At 48.5% G+C, this 20,689-nt stretch overlaps 1 protein-coding gene across 12 annotated transcripts in view; it reads left to right on the plus strand.

Moving 5' to 3' along the window:
* The first annotated feature begins 621 nt into the window (after nt 1–621).
* The window catches only part of NFIA (nuclear factor I A), a 258,402-nt gene continuing 238,334 nt past the window's right edge, over nt 622–20,689 (plus strand). For 3 of the 12 annotated variants that reach the window (XM_054211821.1, XM_054211828.1, XM_054211827.1), the window contains exons 1-2: nt 633–1,125; nt 6,975–7,506. In XM_054211821.1, the coding sequence (XP_054067796.1) occupies nt 1,099–1,125; nt 6,975–7,506 (559 nt within the window). In that variant the 5' untranslated portion in view covers nt 633–1,098. Of the gene's footprint in view, nt 1,126–6,974; nt 7,507–20,689 lie in introns of all 12 variants that reach the window. The other 9 variants (XM_054211817.1, XM_054211826.1, XM_054211823.1 and 6 more) reach the window with 7 other exon arrangements.

Below are 20,689 nucleotides of genomic sequence, written 5' to 3' on the forward strand. Positions count from 1 at the left end.
CCGTTGGGGAGGGGGGGGACGGACGGGACGGGCACACACGGGACATACACACAACACACGGGACACCCTGCGAGTCCCCAGGAGAGGGCTGGAGAGCATCCAAACCCCAAACCCAAACCTCGCCGGGTGCCAAAACAATGCGCTGAAGAAGTGGCAGGAGGCGCGGGTGTATTTTTAATTTTAAGGAGTGATTTTGTTAGTAAGGGGGGCGTGGGGGTGGTGGTGGTGGGGGGGGGAGAACAACGCGACGTGCAGATGAATTGATGGGTTGCAGGTTTTTTAAAATTTATTATTTTATTATTATTATTTTTAAGTGGAATGAGCACCCCTGACCATAAAGCGCTTGATTTAAAATGACAAGTGCCAAAGGCGATGGGGAAAGTTGTGAACGCAGCGTCGCTCCCGTCCCCTCCCCGTCCTCTGTCCCCCCCCTACCCCCAGCCAAGGACCGAGCGGAGCCGCAGCCGTCGGGAAAAAAAATATAAAAAAAAAAAAATAAAAAAACCCCAAACACACACACAAAAAAACCCAAAGAAGAAAACTTTGAGCCCAGCACCGCTCTCCTCTCCGCGCACTGCCCGCGCTGCGGGGCGGCGGGGCGGAGGGAAGGCGGAGGAGCCGCATCCCCCTCCCCGCCCCTCCCCGCCCCCGCGGGCGGCGCGGAGCGCGGAGCGGAGCCGGGCGCGGAGGCAGAGCGGCGCGGAGGGGCGCGGAACTGGAGGAAGGAGAAGAAGGAGAAGGAGGAGGAGGAGGCGGAGGAGGCCGGGGGGGTGCGGCGGAGGCGCGCAAGCGTGCGCTATGCCTTTAACGTCGCGCAGGGCAGGCATGCCGAGCGCGTAGTGCGGGAAAGTCGAGGCGGGGTTAAAGTTCAGCTCATGGAGCGGCTCCGCGCTGGCTGCAGTTTGGCAGAGTTGGAAATGTGAAAGCAAGAAGCAGGCTCGGGGCTCCCCCTCCTCTCCTCTCTCTCTCTCCTCTCTCTCTCTCTCTCTCTCTTTTTTTTTTTCCCCTCCTCTCTCTCCCTCTCTCCCCCCCCTCTCTCTCTCTCTCCCTCTCTCCCCGCACACGCACACCTCCAAACCGCAGCCCCCCGCAGCAGTCATGTATTCTCCGCTCTGTCTCACCCAGGTAAGCGGCTGCCGGGGCGCGGAGGGGCCGGCGCTGCGCGGGGGGGTGCGTGTCGCTGCGCGCCGGGGAAGGGGCACGAACGCAGCTCGCCGAAACTAACTTTGTTGCCTTTCGCTTGCGTCCCCCCCCTACCGCCCCCCCCCACCCCCCAGCCCGCACGGCCATTTGTGTCGGCACATGGCTAATGGCGCCTACTTATTAATGGATTAATTAATAAAGGGGGGGTGGTGGTGGTGGTGGCGGGGTGTGTGTGTGTGGGGGGGGGGCTGTGCTGCGGGACGCCCCGCACGGCCCCGCCGTGCTTGGTCATCCGCGATCGATGCTGCCGCCGCCCGCCCGCACCGCCGCTCCGCTCCGCTCCGCGCCCCGCCGCAGCCGCTGCGCCGCTTCCAGGCGCCCCCCGCACCTCCCCACCCGGGGGTTACGCGGGTGGGATCGGCCCCGCAGCCTCCCCGCATATTCCTCCCCCCCCCCCCACCCCCGTCACCGGGCGCGGAGACGGAGCGTCCTCCGCACCTGGGGTACGCTCCCGCGCTGCAGCCGCGGTGTGCCCTCCGCACCCGCGCAGATCGAGCCCCCCCCCCCCGCCTCCGGGGGGAGAGGAGGACACCCACAAACTTGTCCCTCGTGTGTATGTCTGTGTCGAGTCCTCCCCCCCCCGCCCCAGCGACCCTCCCGCCCGCGGATCGGGCCCCCCGCGGGACTCGGCGCAACTTTTGCGCTCCCCCCTCACCCCCCGCTTGCGGCGGGACGGGGCTGCGCGGGGGCGGGAAGGGAGGAGGGGGGAGGGAGGTCGCCCCGCGGTGCCCCCGAGTTGCGCGGCCGCGGAGCGCCGCCCGGCCCCCCCCCCCCAAACCCCCCCCCTCTTTCCCCGCACGCTGCTGCAGGACGCTAAATTACACACCTTCAATTAGCAGGATATAATGGTTTAACGAGGAAATGCTTTGTGGTGGACTCAAACCCCAGATTATTTCCTCCTGCAGGAGATTTTGACTACATTATTCTTATTAATTTAATTTGAATATTTTTTTTCTCCCGGTGAGAAAGCCTCTCCGGGTTCTTTCCGTCGAGAAAAAGGCAACGAAATGCAGAGCGAGGGGAAGCAGCTTCCCAGGCAGCCTGAAGAGCTGCAAAAGTTTCGTCCCCTTCCCTCGTCCTGGTGTGTCGTCCCCCCCCACAACCTTTCCCTAGCCTCCTCCAAATTTCTGGGGTGCCAGGCGAGGAGAAGTCAGGCCGTCGGGGGCACGAAACTCCACCGGGTTTAAAAAGCCGTCCACTTGATTAAAGGCAGGAGGAAAACGGGAGTTTGCGAAGGACGCGGGATGCGACTCCGCGCTCTGCCTTGCCCAAAGTTTGTGCCTTTAATTCAACTCTGCAAAATACCTGGGTTTTGTCAGTTCTGCCTCAGCGATACGCTCCTCGCAGGGCCGGCACCGCGTCGCTCTGCATCCGCACGTGTCGCTCCGTGGGTTCAGTAGGCCCAGTTCCACGTTAAGGAGAGAAAATAAATCCATGGGCCGGTTGCTCCCTGTCCTGGTGTCGTGTCTCCCCCCACGCACTTTTTTTTTTTTTTAATTTAAAAAAAGAAAAAGGCAAGTACTGTGCTTTTACTCAGTTGTGCAAATCTCGCATTCTTGTTGCACGTTTGGAAAAGTAATATGAGGATTAGAGGCCTCCTGACAAACTCTTCCCTCCGAAGGATCAATTAGGTGATTCTGTCATTTTCTTTAGAAAAAGGGGGGTGAGGCCGGAGCAACAGCAAGCAATTTCCTATTTTTCATTTCAGGAGCTTTTATTGATACAAGTTTTGGGACAGAGATTTGTTTGGGTGGTTTTTGTTTTTTGTTTTTTTTTTGATCTTAAGTTTTGGTTCAGATTTAAAGGGAAGCTTTAGAAAGTGGGTTAGAAGAGGAAAACAAACAAAAATCCCAGTTATGAGCGTATTTATCCAAGCACTGGAACTGAAATGGCACGAGCATTTTGTATCATCTGTCAGGAAAAAAACCTAAACATCGTTGCATTTACATATCTGCTGAAGAGCTAGGAAAGAGTTGGGGAACGTACGCACATCTCCTAATAGATTTACAAGCAAATGGATTGTAAAAAATATTAACAAGGGTCGGTGTAGCTGGCTTAATTTCAAAAAACATCAGCAGAAATACAGTGTTTCAAAAGACTCCTTTGCAGTGTTACACTATTGCGGGCGCCTTTGGGCCGGGTTTTGGGGCTCTTTTGTCGTAGGGGATTTTTGGTGGTGGTGGGGGGGTTTTTTTCCCTTTTTTTTTTTCTTTTTTTTTTTTCCTTTTTTTTTTTTTTTCTTTACACCTTTCTAAAGAGCAGAGGAGAATTTCGATCCACGCAATGCAGAATTGTGCGGCCCAAATTTTAGGTGCTGCTTAGAAACAGGCTGCTCTCGGGAGGGCTGGATCCTCAAACTTTGCAGAGTAGTGAAATGAAGCAAAAAAACCCCAAACAAACCCACCCAACTTACTTTTTATTCCCGCTTTCCCAGCTTTCTGATGCCTTTTATTTTTAGGTGACCCATCAAACGCCGAGGGGGGAAAGCAGACGCCTTTATCAAATACTTTGAAAGTTTCCCTTAAAAGCGAAGTTGGGGAAAGGCAAAGATCCTCTCCTTTTCCACCAGTTACTTAAAATCTTGATATTTTGCAGCGAGGCTGCAGGCAGGTCTGCACATCTGTTAGCACACTTGCATTGACACATTTCCTAAACTTTTTTTTTTTTTTTGGGGGGGGGGGGGGGGGGGAGGGAAGTATAATAACACTGAAATAAATAATTGTATTGTGCAGAAACTGCTTCCCCACCACCACCACCTCCCCGCTTCCAGCCCAATTTTGTTTGATCAGTCCCGAGTGCTTTTATTTCCACTTCGACTTTGCTAATACCTCGCCGCCGAGATTGAAGCGGCGCGATTTTTACGGAGCGGCGTGTTTACCAAGACAGTTTGAAAGTTGGTCTGTTTATGAGTCATTAACCTTTTCTCCTCGTACACCATTTTGAAAAGACACATTGGAGTCTAACAGGGACGTGCGCACCTCGCGCGCCGAGCAGCGGTGCTTTTCATTTACTTCAGCCATGACTTGACACCAAAAAGCACCTTCTTTTTTTATTATTTCCTCCCTCTCCCCCCTCCCTGAAGTCTTTTAAAGTGGTTTTTAGGTTTGGTGTTTTTGTTTTTTTTTTTTTAATTTTTTTTGGGGGGGGGTGTGTTGTTTTTACCTCCCCTTTCAGGTTCACATCGTAGCAATCAGCTTCAGCGCAGGTTAAAGCGACTCTCTCTTGGACAGCATCCAGCGCCCGGCCAAAAGAAGTCCCGAGCACATGAGATCAGGCAGGACAAAGCGCTTGCTTAAAGCAGAAAAGTTAAAATATTTCAGGGTGTACCGAGGCGTGTTTTAGAAACCAGGAGCGCTGGAAGCGCTCCCCTGGCTCATTGTGGGTCTGTGGAGCCTCTGCTGCGGGTACCTTCGCAGATAAACTTCCACTTGACAAAAGGCCTTTTTTCCTCCCCTCTCCCTGAGTGGAGAAGGGGAAGGACAGGAGGGATCAGAAGGGAGGCTTTATTATTTTTAATAGCTTGTAGGGACCTGTAGTTTTGGTATTTTTTATCAATTTTTTTTTTTTTCCTCGTTTCCCCCACACCCCCCCCACCCCGCCTCCCCTCCCCGAGAGCTGTTTCTGGTGGGTGAGAGCAGCTCCATGTGCTGGGATTGTGCCTCCTCTCACTTTTTGAATCTGCCGACTGCAAACTCGCAGCAATCTTTTTCTTTCTTTTTTTTTTTTTTTTTAAACTTTATTGAAATTTGAAACTATGATCTTTTCCAGTAGAGGATGAAGGGGGGGGGGTTGTGTGTGTACGTGGGGGGGGGGGAGGAAAGAGCGTGCCAATCATGGGAGTGATTTGTTTTATTTTACCTGCTTATATTTTAATGATCAGTCATAGTACTTGTGATTACTGCCGCTCTGCTGTGCTGTAATGAAATATATTGTGCCGGTTTTGGTAGTTTTTAACAATCTGTGTTTAAAATAAAAATAAATGCTGTGGTATTACCTATGGATTTAAGTATTTACAATTCAGGGGCCACTCAGAATAAGTGCAATGAAAGCTTTTGGGAAGTCAGCAGAAGGTCTTGAATTACGACAGGATTTTGCTGATAGATATTTCTACTATTGATTTCTCAAATTTTTCCTGATTTTTAAAAAGAAAACGCAAGTTAAAATAAGGTGTTGAAAGGAAGTAAGATGTCTCTGCTAATAACAATATTTGCACGACCTGTGATGATTTGGGTAGGAAACGTACTCCATGGGATAATTTAAAAAAAAAAAAAAAAAAAAAAAAGTTAGTTAATCTGAAAAATCCCCAGTGTTGCCTTGCAAGGGTAGGCAGCGGGTGGCTTTTACCATGCTGGGGGAAAACGTTGCACAAATTACTTTTCATTTTTTCCCTCCTGGAGGGCCCGATCCTGAGAGGAGGAGGAACTCGGCCCCTGGAAGCAGGGACGTCCCCAGCACGCGGTGCTGGATCAGGCCCCCACAGGCTATATATGTTTTTACGTCCGGCCCGGAGTTTGGTCATTCATTTATTCAGAGAAAAACAAAAAGCGTGGTCCCAGTGTGTTATAATACGTTTTGATCTCCCTGGCTGATTCATGTAGTACTTTCGGAGAATATATATATTTTTATTTATTTATTTTTAACAAAATCTGGGGGTCTTTCTTGCACTTGGTTTTTTTTTTTTTTTTTTTTAAATTGTCAGTATAATTTTAATCGTGGTTATTTTTGTGCCAAGGAAGAGGGGGTGATCTTGAACTCCTCGTTACACAGAGCAAGCGGTGTCTCTGGATGGCCAAACTAACTTTCCGAGTAGGGCATTTCTTTTTAAATATATGAAAATACGACGCAACGCGTAAAGGAAAAAAATTAATAATTCTATGTGTATTTGCAGAAGTCGTGCTGAGGTTTTCTGTTACCGCATTTTTCGAATTTTCCTGTTTCTTTTTATTTTCTAGAAAGGCTCTGAGTTTGTCTTCTCCTAACATGCGTAAATATCAGGGTTTTATTTGTTTTTATTTTTGACTAAATGTAAACAAAACTTTTATTAAAAAAAAAAAATAATGGCGAGAGTTGCTTTTTCTAGGATTTTAGTGTCAGTTATTGTTTTGCACGCGGGATAAATCGTCCACCTTACTTTCTGCTCCCGTCGCCGCTTAGGAAACGGGGAGAAAACCACCCTTCATTGTATTTGTATGTGCAGCTACATTGGCGTTTTACTATACTGCCTGCTGCTATTTCCAAATATATCTTAGGGAAAGTTTTACTATACTTTAGACTTCCCCATACAAACATTGATTGGCATCCAAATGTTTAGGATTTGCCAAATTGGCGGGCATACGCTGGCTACACCGCAAGCAGCGGGGTCAGGGAGAGAGCAAAGGGAGATACGCGCTCCGCAAGTGGACTCGTGGACAGGTTTTTTAGCTTTTTAACTCATTCTCCCCCTTTTTTCTTTTTTTTATATTTCTTTTCCTTAAAAAAAAAAATAAGAGCGATTTGGAGCGCGGGGAAAGGGCCCCATCGCTGCACCGTCTCCGCCGGGGTGCTGGGTTTGAAGTGGGACCCCGTTTTCGGGGGAGGTTTCGGGTGGGTGCGAGGTGAAGCGGGGACGCGGCGGTGGCGGGGCCGGGGTCTGTCAGCCCCAAAAAAACCATACAAGCACCCTCCTAAATCCTCACCATCCCGGCCAGCCTTAGCGCCTCGCGAAAGCCCTGTTTCTGAAGGCTTTTTGTTATGTTTTCGGTGACATCGACCCTTCTCTGTAACTTTTTCAGGATGAATTTCATCCCTTCATCGAAGCACTTCTGCCTCACGTCCGAGCGTTTGCATACACGTGGTTCAACTTGCAAGCCCGAAAAAGAAAATACTTCAAAAAACATGAAAAACGCATGTCAAAAGAGGAAGAGAGAGCCGTGAAGGACGAACTGCTAAGTGAAAAACCCGAGGTAAAGCAAAAATGGGCATCCAGACTTCTGGCAAAGCTCCGGAAAGATATCAGGCCTGAATTTCGGGAGGATTTTGTTCTCACAGTCACAGGAAAAAAGCCTCCGTGTTGCGTTCTTTCCAATCCAGACCAGAAGGGCAAGATGAGAAGAATTGACTGCCTTCGCCAGGCAGATAAGGTCTGGAGGTTGGACCTTGTTATGGTGATTTTATTTAAAGGTATTCCGCTCGAAAGTACTGATGGCGAGCGCCTTGTAAAGTCCCCACAGTGCTCTAACCCCGGGCTGTGCGTACAGCCCCACCATATAGGAGTTTCTGTTAAGGAACTCGATTTATATTTGGCATACTTTGTGCACGCAGCAGGTAAGTGCCTTTCTATACCACCTTCTCCAACTTTTCGGTTTATCTCCGTGCCGGGTGCCGTGCCCCGGCGGCGGCTGCATGAGCGGGGAGGGAGCGGAGGGACGCCGGTTATCGCCCTCCCGGGGCGGCCAGGGGAGGGCCAAAACTGCCCCCCCCCACCCCTTTTTTGTTTGTTTTGTTTTTGTTTTCGTGGGCTTTTTAAGGTGCAGCCGTGTAAAAGCGGCTCTCGCGTATCCCGGGGTTAACGGCGTTTCGGGCATCCTTCACAGGTGTTATCCTAAATGTTGTCCTAGGAGGGATCGCAGCCGGACATGGCTTCCTTTATCCTGATTTTTCACATGATTTTGGGGGGAAAGCATATAGATATAGGTTTTTAATTTAAAAAAAAAAAAAAGTTGTATATGTTATGCATAAAGTAGTCTGAGAAGGCCCGAGGCCTGTGGGTCAGGAGTACCAGGGGTGGGATGGGGAGTGTAAATCCCGCAGGACTGGGCTCGGAGGGGAAGGGGAAGACGGTCCCTCGATAGCAAAACCCAGCCGTGAGGTCTGAGCGGCCACAAAACAACCCCCAGACAGTCCTGTGGGGAAAAGGAGGTGTTTAAACCCCCCCTGCAATATCACAATTTATACACCCAGAAGCCAAGCGGGTCTTGAAACAAATTCCTGGTTTGATAATATTGTGCTTGTGGGGGGGGTGGGGGGAGGGAGGGGAGGGCGGCGAGATGTTTTTGCATGCGATGAAAATGAAAATCTTGGGATCTCTGACTCCAGCGCAAAGTACACCCTGCCCGCGGAGCGGCTCGGTGTGCCCAGAGGATGTGTAGTAGGTTGACTGGATAAAATAATACGCTATTGTAGTTCTCCCGAGTGATTATATTGCAGAAAAATGTGCGCCTGTGAAGTGCTAGGCCCTGGTTTTCGTGTAGAGCGTGCATGGGTCCCCCTGGTTTTCAGCCTGGCTTGCACGTTGAGGGGCTGGAGAGGCTGGAAAAAATGAGGAGCGGGGGGGGAGAGGAATCATATTGTTAGAAACCACTTCTATATCAGTACGTATCAGTAAGAAAACTGAGCAAATTACAGCACCGGGAGCCTGCATTTCCAATCCGCCTTCCTTCAGAGGATCTCGCAGAAAGTTTTGGCTTCCCCAAAGTTTTCCTGCGCTGAGTCCCGGCAGCGGTTGTTACCGCAGGCGGTGTCACCGCCGTGATTTTTACGGGTACGATCCCCGTCCGGAAATAACTTTTGAGTATCCTCACAGTATTTCCTACAGATAAGCTGTGAAATTTACTTTGTGCTTCGGTGCGATCTGGTAAATCGTATTGCATTTTTGTGGTGAAGGTGAGGTAGGCAAATATTGTGGAAAATCACTTATTTACTCTGCAATTTACTATGGGGCACGGTGAAGGAAGGATTACCGATTTATGGCTAGCCGAAGGGAGATTGGGGCTGGGGCATTGCGAGTCCCCTCCCGTTCCGTCCCCATCCCCAAGGAGACTGGCGACTCGCGTCCCTTTTGTCTGCCTCAGTTTCCTCCTCCGTGTTGGAGCGGGTGACGTGCTTTAAGAGTTTTGATATCCGCAGCTGAAAAACTGCTATGTAGTGCTATACGGCACGCAGGTTTTCATTATTTAGATTTATATATAGTGCCGTGCCGGTAAATACTGGTCTGTATTGTGTTTCCCAAATGAAAAGCAGCCTTTGCAGAGTGCAAAAGTTGTTAATAGAAGCCAACGGTCTTGGTTTATCCGGCGTGTAGGGTCGCAAAAACGTAGGATGGGGAGAAAAGGACCAAACCCAGGGCTGCAAGTTCTCCGGGGAGCTCAAAGGCATCCTCTCCCTGCTATAACAGTCGGGCAATAGACATTATAAAAGTTCAATATTGTGATTAGGGATACACCATCTTATCAGCACGCTGTTGGCAAACAGTAGCCTTGATAGCGAACTCTTATTTATTTCTGCCGTCATCATCAACAGGCAGCAATTGCACTAATTGTTCTTCGGACTAGATCTTCGCCGCGGAGAGTTAGCGCGAGGCTTAGGCTTGTTTTTTTTTGGGTTAGGTTTGCGGTTTTGTGTAAGCGGTAACGCGCCAGTGCAGACCGCACCGCTTCGTGTTTTCGGCCGTTGTTTGCTGATTGCACGCATCGCATTGTGCTCTTAATGCAGTAGCGTGTGCCGGCGTATTCCCTGCTAAACCTCACCGGGGAGGGGGACAAAATGATTTTTCGGAGGTAGCACAGCGTGGTCGCCATCTATATCGCTTCACAGAGGTGTACCGCAAGCCTCGCATATAGGCTACCTTTTTTTTTTCCCCCTTTTTTCCCTTTTTTTTCCCCCCTCCGATGTATCCCAGCAGTCTTTGTTACACCTGAACATTGGCCAAGTTGACAGCCATTGGTTCCCGCAGACCCGCAGTAATGGCAGCTTGTGCCGGGTGCGCAACAGGAAAATTACAAAAGGGGGAAAAAAAATAAAAAAAATTAAGGGTCCTTTGTCTCAAACTCCATCCGACCTCGCTCCCCAAATGTATGGACCGTTTATTTATCAGGAGGAAGTCACCAGCGCAAATATTAGGTAGGCTGGTCAACTTACATATAGCGGATTTGACGAGCATCTGCTATAGTACAGAAGATTTGTAAACACTAAACAATGTTTTTACCTCCTTAAAAGTTTTGAGAAGTTGCCAGTATTGGCAGGAGGCACAGACTCCGAAACGTGCTTGAAGATACGTGCCAAAACCATTGTGACCTTTTCACCCATAGTGCTCGCTTCTCCTTTTCTTGGGTTTTCCTCCCCCCCCCTACTCTTTGTCGTCTTTTTTTTTTTTTTTTTTTTTGGGGGGGGGGATTATTCTCTTCCAAGATGCCCTTATTCAAGATGACTTCAGCAGCGAGATGTCCCTTTCCTTCTAAACATGTACAATAATTATTGCTTTGAATCCACGCTTTTTCTTCAGTAGGCACTATCATCTGTAAGGGAACACATGTGCACAGATTTAAATAGTGCTCCTTACAAAGCTACTGAAATCAATTATTCTCTTTAAGAAATGGCTGGAAAGAGAAAACAAAAATATGCAAATAGGCAAACTACATGTCATTTTCGTTTAAAAAAAAAAAAAAAAAAAAAAAAAGGAAAGTAAGATCGGTGTTTTGTGAATTAGAGGTTGACCAAAAAATGTATTGAAATCTAGAGTATTGCTCTCAGTTTGCAGTTTCTAATCTGCTTAACTAAAAGCAGGCGGCATTTTCATACTCTGAACTTGGGTTCGCTTTTTAGTTTTCACTTATTCTGCTCTTGTATCAAATGACAAGTTGGAAACCATTGTGGCAAACCGTTTTCTTTGTGGGAGTCGAACAGTAAAGCTAATTTATGACCGGTCCTTTACCAGATGATCTGTATCAGAATCTACAATATACTAGGCACGTGGCAAGGTCACAATTTAAGTTGTTAAGGTCACAACCTTAGCCACCAGGCATTTGACCTTTTAGATAAAGTTAACCTTTGTTCATTAGTAGGCACTCAACCGAGAACTTTCTGGAGTTTTTTACTGCTTTGGAGTTCCTTCTGCTAATGTGATCAGATTGGAGAATAGATTCGCAATGGAAGTAGTTAAATTTTGTGAGAGGTCACAGTTTTTAGAGGCTTCTCCAGTGGACGAAGCTGGGTGGCAGGCCAGGAGGCGATGCTGCGATGCCCGATTTATTTTTTTGGATGGCCATCATTATGCGCTTTGGGCGAGAATTAAGCTAGCGAGGTATTTGCGGCAGAGAAAATCTTTTAATCTTTCGGGAGGACATTGAAAAAAAATCCCAAATTTAAGAGGAACCTGGGGACAGGGTTTTATTTACACGAGCTCGTTTTTCTCTTCGTGTTCAGAAAAGAAGCCAGCGGAGGTGCGAGAAGCCAGCCTTATTTCTGCGACTGGGAAAATTAACTTAGCGTCTAAATATCCTCTGTGGGTAACTGCCTGGGCCGTAGCGTATAGCACCTGACCTTGAACTTTAAGCAGACCCATTTCACGTTCCCATGGGCGGATTTTTAAATATTTCTACTTGGACCCACCGCAAAGAGGCGTCGATGGGAATAACCCAAAGATTGGCTAGTGCAGAGAACGGCTGCAGGTGGCCAAAATACCCGTGGAGGTACTGGAGGGGGGTCGGAAAGATACATAAGGCTTTTGCGCCCTAATCTTTTAGGACGATTGGTATTGATTGTTGCCGCATTAATCCTGGCGATAGGCGCGGGCGGTTCGGCGCGTCGCAGGGATGCGAGGGGTGTCCTGACAATACTCCACATCACCCAAAGTGCTGTCGCAGCGCCTCGAACTCCTGGTAGCTGCTTCGCAAAAAGTGGGGCGTTCGACGGCGGAAACTCTTGCCGGCTCATATAGGAACACACACCATATTGTTTACTTAATTATGCCGTAGCGAAGGCTTATTTTTAATTATTTAGCTGGCTGTCTCGCTTTGCTGTGATACCACATTTATTATTTAATTTGAAATCAAAAGGGCTGCGCTACTGTTAGTTTTTGATGCATTTTACTTTTGTTTTGGCTACGTTATTGTCATTCCATCGTACCGTAATCCAGATAGCCGTGATATGCAGATTGGCCAGATGGTCATGTTAACAGATTGAGAACCCACTTCCCACTGCTAAAGAGCAGGTGTAAGATCAGTGGGCTTTTTTTTTTTTTTTTTTTTTTCCTTCTCCTTTCCTCCCAAGTTCCAACGAAAATGCTCTTTAGACAGCTCATAATGGCAGTTAAAAAGGGGCACATTTCAAATGGTGTTTGTTCTGTGGAGATAATGTGTAATATATATGTCGTTTTCACACGCATCCGAAGGCTTTTAAAGCATCCGTGACATTCCCTCCCTATATCAGGCTTTTCAAAACCTCCTTCCAGCCTGTGGCTGTTCCAGCGTTCACCCAAAATGGTCCTCAAAAGTTTTGTTTGCGGCGTTAATAGTCCCTACACGGTTCGACAGGCAAAGGGCGCTTACCGAGAAACACGCAGCCAGCTTCGCACCGGGTATCTCACGCGCTTTGCCTGTACAGGGCTCCCTGCGCACGCCCAGGGGAACCCGAACGGTTCGGTGTTCAGATGAGATTTTAATGTTTGGGGGCTCATAGTTTTGGGGTGGTTTTTTTTCTCTATTAATTTTTGTCGGTGTGAGGCATCTATAGTTTTAAAGAAAAAAGTGAAACGAAGGCATCTCACAGTATTTCTGCCCTCAAGGAATACCAGGAGAAGGCAGATTTATTTTGCATTGCTTTAGCCTTATAAAAGGTGCCCAGAAAAAGTCGGTGGCGGGAGCCTGGGTCTGTATCTCAGTCGGGAGAGGTGGGGAGATGGCAGCTACAGCTCCCCAACACCCCAAATTTACCCGCACCCACCTATCATGGGCATGCACGGACCGCGTGGCGCGGAAAGATATCTCCATCTACCGATGCTCTCCGCTTCGGGGAGCGGGACCGGCCGCTTTCTGCAGCCGCGGGCAGGGCGGTAGCTGACAGAAGCAGGATTTAGGTGGGACAACTGTTCTCCCCATGCAGTTGTAACTGAGCCGGTGAGTATCCGTGATAATTCAGATACTAACTGGTGCGGCACTTGGGACGGTCTGCTCTATCACGAACCCCTGGCAGGAGTTCAGTCATGTGGTTTAGCTTTCCCCTTTCTCCAACAACAACAACAACAGCAACAACAAATAAACACGGGATAAAGACGTATTTCATATGCCCAGGATGTTTTCCAGGTGATGGGTTCGGCCGGTATAAGGGCGCGTTATTTCCATACCTCCTTGCCCCGGCGGGCTTTGAGGTGCAGAAGCGGGAGAAGCCTTTGAATGGTAAGAAAGTTGCCCAACGCTGCTGGCTTGTCTACAAGCGACTGCACTTTTATATTTCCCTTCTTTTCCACCCAATGATGAATAGCATTAATTTAGATCTATTTAAGGCGAGTGTGGGAGAAACCACAATCTTTGTTGTGGTCACTGCTGTACACAGCGGGGCTGAATGTTTCTCTTGGTTGAGGCCTCAAAGCTGAATCTGGAGAACCCAAAACATCGTGTCAGCTTTTCAAACCCTTCAAAGAGACAGTGGAATCCTAATTGTTCATAAAACCCGTTATTTATTATTACAATTATGTATTTTCTCCCCATTCAGATGTAAAGGAAAGGGCATCCCTCGTTTTCCATGCCTTGAGCTTCTTCGCAGCTCCTCCTCCTCCTCCTCCCCTCCGTGCTTCGGGTTCAGGCACCGGCTGAGACTTTCGCAACCAGCAAACGAATGCCAGGCGCTGCTCCGTAAACCCTCAATCCCCCCCAAAAGCCCGCGCTTTGTCATATACGTCCCGAAGTTGGACCCTGCGGGGCTTGGGGACTGTCCCCAGTGGGGTGGCTTTTGGGGCATCCTCGCTGGGAGCTGCAGGTCCGGCTCTGGCCCCGCTTCCTTCTGTGCAGGCAAGGGTTGGAGCTGCTGATTAAATTAGAGGCTGTAAATTCCAGGCAAATTATTTTAGCCTCCCAACAGCAGCCGACCCTGAAGGTTTCCTTACGACAGTGAGGGCTCTCGGTAGATAAGAGTTGTGGGTGAACTAAAATTCCTTTTACTCGCTTTTGGTTTTTCCGTTCACGTGATGCTCTCCATTCATTTCGTCTTCGGTTATTGTTAATTATCACCTGTGTTATGGTAGCCACCAAAAAGCCCAGCTGGGATCAGCGGATGGGTCGCGGTGCCCGTGACGTGTGGGGCAGTGTTATCCCAGCAAGTTCTCTGGGGGGGTTGCAGCATTTTGTGCCCAATTGCAAGGGCAGCGCCCCGGCCGATCCCCTCGTCACAGCGTAATTCAGTTTGAAGAGATAACGGCGTATTTATATGTATTTTCTGGAAGTGTTTCCAGCTAGCATGGCTCCGTGTGGCATCGTCGCGGCTCGGCATGCAGGAGGAGGACATGGCCGCCGTGGAGCGGATGGATTTGTGCTGGATTTGCAGCCGCTGTCTGTAAAATACACGGGGGCCTCCATTTTGTGTGCCAGCCTCTCACATGCGAGTGCAAAATGGAGAGCGGCGCGGTTGAGCGTTGCCTACAGCGAAGGCGTACGTGTAGGCATACGTTGCCCAGGGTCCCCGCGCGGCCGCGGTGCACGCAGACACCCAGCGAGACCCGGGAGGGGGTATCCTGAGCTTATCCATCCATAGGTTCCTCCTAAGGGAGTCTCGGTCCCTTCTCTGTGTCCTTAATATCCACCCTCCCAGTCCGAGTGCTATCCCGGTGTCTCGGCAAGCCGGCACATTGGCTCTCGGGCCGGTACGAAGGGCCCTGGGGAGTCGTTCCTCCTTCCCCGCAGGCTTCGGTACACATCAGTGCCATTAGATTAGCAAGATAAAATCAAGACGGGTTTAATGACAGGCTATTCTGAAAGTTTCCTGGACTTCATTGTTCATAACTTGGACCTGAGTCGGGTTATTTACACATGAGGATTAAAAAGCTGCAAACAACTGTGTGATTTTTAGGGGCTGAAAGCAATTAGCATATGTGGGTAGGAGGATACACTGCATGTCTGCGTTCCTTTAAAATATAAATCACAGTTATTTAATTATGTTTTGAGAGGGCAGATTTAAGGATATACTGCAAAATGCATTACCTATTATACCAACACGATAATCTTATTAACCTTGCTTTCTACTTTTTAATTTTATTGTGCGCCCTGTACAACTCTTACGATATCAAAAATAATTACTCGGAGAATACATGATGTCAGAGGTCCGATATGACATTTATCTTCACAAGTGAGGAGACGGCTATCATCTCGTGCACTGCATAGCGGCACGGGAGGCATCAGGCAGGTCCGCGCCAAGGAAAGGAAGCGAAAACAGGTTCCATCAGATGCTATTTAACGTACAGAAGCGTGCGTTTGCACATTTGTGTTGTAGCCAGGGGCCGGCTTGACCAAACTTGATGCAATTCAGCATCCGCGGGCCTCCCGCAATCGAAAGGCTGAATATTTAACTTGCATGTGCCACACCAGTGCCGTAGGTGAGCCGGTGTTTCAGGGCGACTCCGTGCATCCATTCCTGATCCACCCAGTTGGATCTCCTGTTAAACCCTGCGTTCTCCATCCCGGCCCTCCTCAGGGCAGCGCCTCTCGCTCTTTCTTTATCCGTCTCTCCTAATGTTTGATACGTGTTGGTGTTTCCCCCTTATTTTGTGAGGGAATGGGTGAGGGTGATGGGTGAGGGGAAACAAATGCCATAATAATATCCCTTTTCAGAAGAATATAGTTTAATTTTGTGTGCGCGTGCAGCAGCTGCCATTGGCAAGCTGTCGTCTTTGTTGCCATGGGCTTTTTTTTTTTTTTTTTTTTTTTTTTTTTTGGCATGCGTGCCAGAACATGATTGGATGTTTCAGCATGTTCATGTTTTGGGGTGAGATGTATCTGTGGAGAAGCACGAAATTATCATGGGGTTGGTGGGTGTCCCAGGCCGGGTTATTGGCCCAGGTGAGCTGGTTGTGCTGGAGAGGACCGTGTGAGCATGGTACCTGGTGGTGGTTTGGTTGATGAGTACTCTGGGTTTCTCAATGATGGAAAAAGGTTGTTTAAAAACATCACAGGAGGGTGTACCACTGAGGTCTCCTCCAGCCGGACACCCATGGGGCGCAGCAGGAAGCCCCTGGCGCTCCTGGGGAAGAGCCGTCGATGGGTTTCTCCTGCCCACCTCACTCTCCTGGTGCGCGCACCCCATGGGAGGTGGTGTCCGTCCCCAGCTCTCACTGGTGCCGTGGGGAGCTGGACGGTGGCACCGGAGAGTTTGTGCTGCTGAGATCCCAACCAGTGGTACGTGGGGTCTGGGCAGGGCTTGTGGCGTGTGTGGGGATGGAGCACACCTTCCATGGGATGTAAAACTAATGTGGCATCACCTGTGAGAGCTGCAGGTGACAGCAAATCCTCCAGACCTGCCACCGTGGTGCTTTGCCCTGGCCACAGAAGTGTAGCTGGTGTTTTTCCTGCTCCTTGGCTTCATCCATTTGTCATATTAATAACACGCTCATAGCATCACTATCGAAACCCGCTCATCTCCCTTCTCGTCCCGGCCGCTGCCGCCCCACATTAAATAACAGGCGATGGGAGAGCAGGAGCGCTCCTCAGCCCGGGAAACCCACCGCGGGGATCATCGCTAGGTCCAAAATGCAAACTTGAGAGAAATATTTCATAGGGGGGTGTCTCCGTACAGCCCTCTTAGGTTCATCCTAACCCCGAGCGCTCGGCGAAGGCAAAGTTTTCCGGGCGAGCGCAAGGGCTGTGCACCGTCTGCCGAAGGCTTCAGGAGAAAGACGGGACGAAGAACTAAGTGCAAAGTGTTGAGACGGCCTCATTCACGTTGTATTTTTCTGCGTCTACGGATTTAGTCTTGTGTGTGAGGTACCGGTAATGAGCTGCGTGAGCTTTGTAATAAGCATGGTGTCTGGTTAAATTACTGTTTCTGTGTTTAAAGGCAATACGTGTGTTACAAAATAGCTTGTAATGCACTGAAAGAACAGGGATGAACCCCTGTAAAGGTATCAAAAGACAAGTCAGAGAGTTGCTGCGTTTATTGTCAAGACGAACACTTCCTGGAGATTTTAATGCAGAAATACATTGTCAATCAGATTTCATCCTAAAGAGATTCACTAGAAATTTTGTCTGATCTTTTTACCCAATCCAGTTTATATTTCATATGGAAGAAAACGGCCAAATCCCTGAATGATGCGAGAAACTTAGGGTAAAATTTAAATTTAATTCAGTTCTTTTTCTTTTTCTTTTTTTTTTTTTCCTTGTTTTTCTTTTAAGGCAATGTAGTTTCAAGTAAATCAGAAGAATGAATTCTTTGTATCAGGATGCTTTTCTAAAGCCCAGCTATTGTTGGGATCCCTTTTAGGGAGGATAGCCACTGCAATGCTTTCATTGTGTGACGACGAGGACTTTTCCTGACGCGATGAGGACTTCATTAAAAATAGCCAACAAACCTATTTACATTTGTTCCTGCGTTTAAAAAGTAAAAAGTAGTTGTCGCCCAGCTAGAAAGTAAATCCGGCATCGTTTGATTTGAAAGCTTCGCAAACGGCTTGCCTGGCCGTGGGAGGATCAGCCTCGATAGCGGCCGAACCCCTGCGAGCGTAGGTTGGGTATTGATGGAAAAGTTCGGGGAAACACGGGGCAGTCAGCTAAGAAGTGGGATTTTTGTGGTCAAAACCTTTTTTTTTTTTTTTTTTTTTTTTCTTTTTTTGTTTTTTCCCCCCTGTAGAGAAGGACATCAGCTTCAGCCGCTCTGGTTTAGGTTCTTCCTAGGCAGATGCAGTTAAAAACGCCCAGCCAGGGAGCTCAGCGCTGTTCAGGGATGCGTCGCAGAAGTGCGTCTTCAAGGTGTCTGGTCTTTGTAATTTGGCTACAGGAGCGTGATACATAAGCAAAACAACATGCTCAACACTGGCTTTAAATATGGACATTGTTTCTTTTTCTGGCCAAAAGCTGGAGGTCAAAATCATGATTTGACATGGTTGTTTCCACGTGTACAATCTTTAGTAATAAACTCTTCTGTAAGACAGTGAGCTGTGTCTCGGCAGTGAGCAGTCCCAAGGCATGAAGCCGTCTGCCCGCGGGACAAGGAAGGTACGAGCAGAGTCCCCGTCCCGTCCTGGCGTGCCGAAGGATGCTGTGGGCATTGCCCTGGGAAAAATAAATATATGGAGTTTTCATTCCCGAACGACTTGTTGGTAGGGCAGGTTTTCCATGAGATGGGTCGCTCAGAAAGTCCTGTTTTTCTCCCCGTTCCTGGCTGGATCCCTCCCTGCCGTTGCCCTTTGCAAGCGGCTTCATTTGCCCGGGGCTCGGGGCTGAGTTACCCTCATCTGCTCGGTGCCGAGGACATTTAATAATTATTAAATATTAAATATCCTCCAATTTAATAATTATTAAATATCCCTGCTGCAGGCCACCGAGCCACCATCGGACCACCGAGCTTGTGCGGTCCAGCCCGGCTCGGGGTCCCGTCAGCAGGGGTGGGTGTAGGGAAGGCACGAGCAGCATCGATGCAAAGTCAGGATGCGCAGGATGTTTGGAAAGAGAGAAATGAGTCGGAGTTTGACACAAAATCGGGATGTTTCTGTCCACGCGGTTCTGAAATATGAGGCAGTGGTATCTTTGAGTTGGTAAACGGGCTCAGAAAACTTCCTCTGGTTGCACGAGCAGTATCTAATATTAATAATATTCCCTCATTAAAAGGGATGAAGGATTTCTCAGACGGTCTTACTCGTGTACATCGGTTTTTTTGAACAAGCTTCGTCTACCTTAGCAACTTCTCCAGGGAACTTTCCAGCTCCGCGCCGGGGGCCGCTGGTGCGCCTCGAGGACGGGTCAGTGGCCATGGAGGCATTTAACATTTTAATTGCCTTCCTTTACCCATTGCTGCGATGACCTGTTTGTTTGGATTATATCTCTTTTTCATTATTTTCTTTTTTTTTTAAAAAAGAGGGGGAAAAAAAAAGAAAACAAAGGAAGTACAGTGCTGCGCACAGAACAGTTATTAAAAACAGTTGGGAAGCATATAAAAGGTACTGTTTGTGTGAGAAACGGGACAGCTGTGATGGTCTATTGGGAAAGTGTGTACAGATGGTGGTAGGGAGGGGAATGATGACTACATGGCTGATAAATGAAATACAAAAAGCATTAAATTGGTGATCTTTTTAAAGAGTACATTTTTGGTTAGCGTTTTTGGTGCATCATTAGGGCTCTTTGTCTGCCTCTTATTTAGCCAGGAAGTGCCACTATCTTCGCACATTTGTAGCTCTGATTTTGTTTACAAATAAGGAGTCTGTTTAATAAATCACATACCATGGAATTATTAAAGAAGATAATTAAGCGCATGGTTTTTCCCTACATTGGGAATGGCACAGGATCGTCCTAAAGACCTGACACTACCACAAATGCAGTTGGGCTCGAATTAGTTACGGTAACACGTGGGATTTCCTGGAGCCTAAACAGATTTCTTTGTTTTGCAAGAAGTGGGACCGGCGGCGCGAGCCGGGTTCGGGAAGCGAGGCTTCGGCGTTTCGAAACTGTGGAAGGCAAATCACTCGGCATTTTGCCTTTATTTTAAATTAGCCTACAGTCCTGAAGGTGGTGGCACCCAGTGACTGGTACCTGGCCGCAGTATCTGGGGGATGCTGAGGCTCCTGGGGGATGCGGGGGCTCCTCTGGCCCCACAGGGGCATCTTTCAGAGGAGGCAATGGACAAAAGAGGGAGAGAGAGTCGGAGATAAATTTTTTTCCCTGTAGTTCATAGGAGAGGGATCCCCATCTTCCCATCCTTAGCAGAGCTTTGTCAGTTCCCTTATCAGGGAGCTCATTTATCGGGGGCTAATGGAAATGAAGGCAAAATCTGCGCATTTCTACACACTGCTCTAAAGTAAGCGATAGTCCCTCAGATGCTGCAAGCCTCAACGCGGAGAGTTTTTAAACTAGTAGGGAAAATAATCTCCCTCCGATGTTTCATCCAGTTTCCAGCTGAAATAATTCCCGGTTTCCCTTCACCTTCCCTCTCACCCACCCGTTGCTTCGTGTTCCTGTTTCTGGGCGCCATCAATAGATAAAAGCACTTTCCTTAGTAGTAAGTAGCCTTTGGTAATGCCGCACTTTTCCGCAACCCAGCCCGGTGTCCGGCCGCCCTGCGAGCCCCAGCCGTGTCATTGTCCCTCCCTCAGGGGACACGGACCACCAGTAACCTCAGCACCCCATTTCAGGGGTGGCTTCAAGTGCTGCGAAAAGGGGGTTCATCAAACCTTCCTAAGAAGAACCTGCCCAGAGGGGATGTTTTCCGAAGCCCTTTTGTTTGCAGGTTTATTGATGCTCTGAATTTTTGTTGATTTACAAACCTTCTGAAACTTCAACACACCACTTTTTGGGGATTATTTGCTCTCCTGACACGGTGTCGCAAACTCCTCTTGTTACCAGACTTGATGAACGACATGTTTCACTGTGCCTTTTTTGGGGGCAGAAGTAAATTTTCTTCTGCATTTTCTTGAAATGTAGAAAAAGAGAAAGATTTTAAAAAGGTTTAATGTGAAGAAAATGCATGACAACTTGATAGATTGCTTGGGACTTCAGTGCAGTAATTGTACAAAGTAGACTGCAATTTTTTTTTTTTACAG

The sequence above is a fragment of the Rissa tridactyla genome, chromosome 8 (assembly GCF_028500815.1).
Source record: "Rissa tridactyla isolate bRisTri1 chromosome 8, bRisTri1.patW.cur.20221130, whole genome shotgun sequence".
In the NCBI taxonomy this organism is placed as follows: Eukaryota; Metazoa; Chordata; class Aves; order Charadriiformes; family Laridae; genus Rissa; species Rissa tridactyla.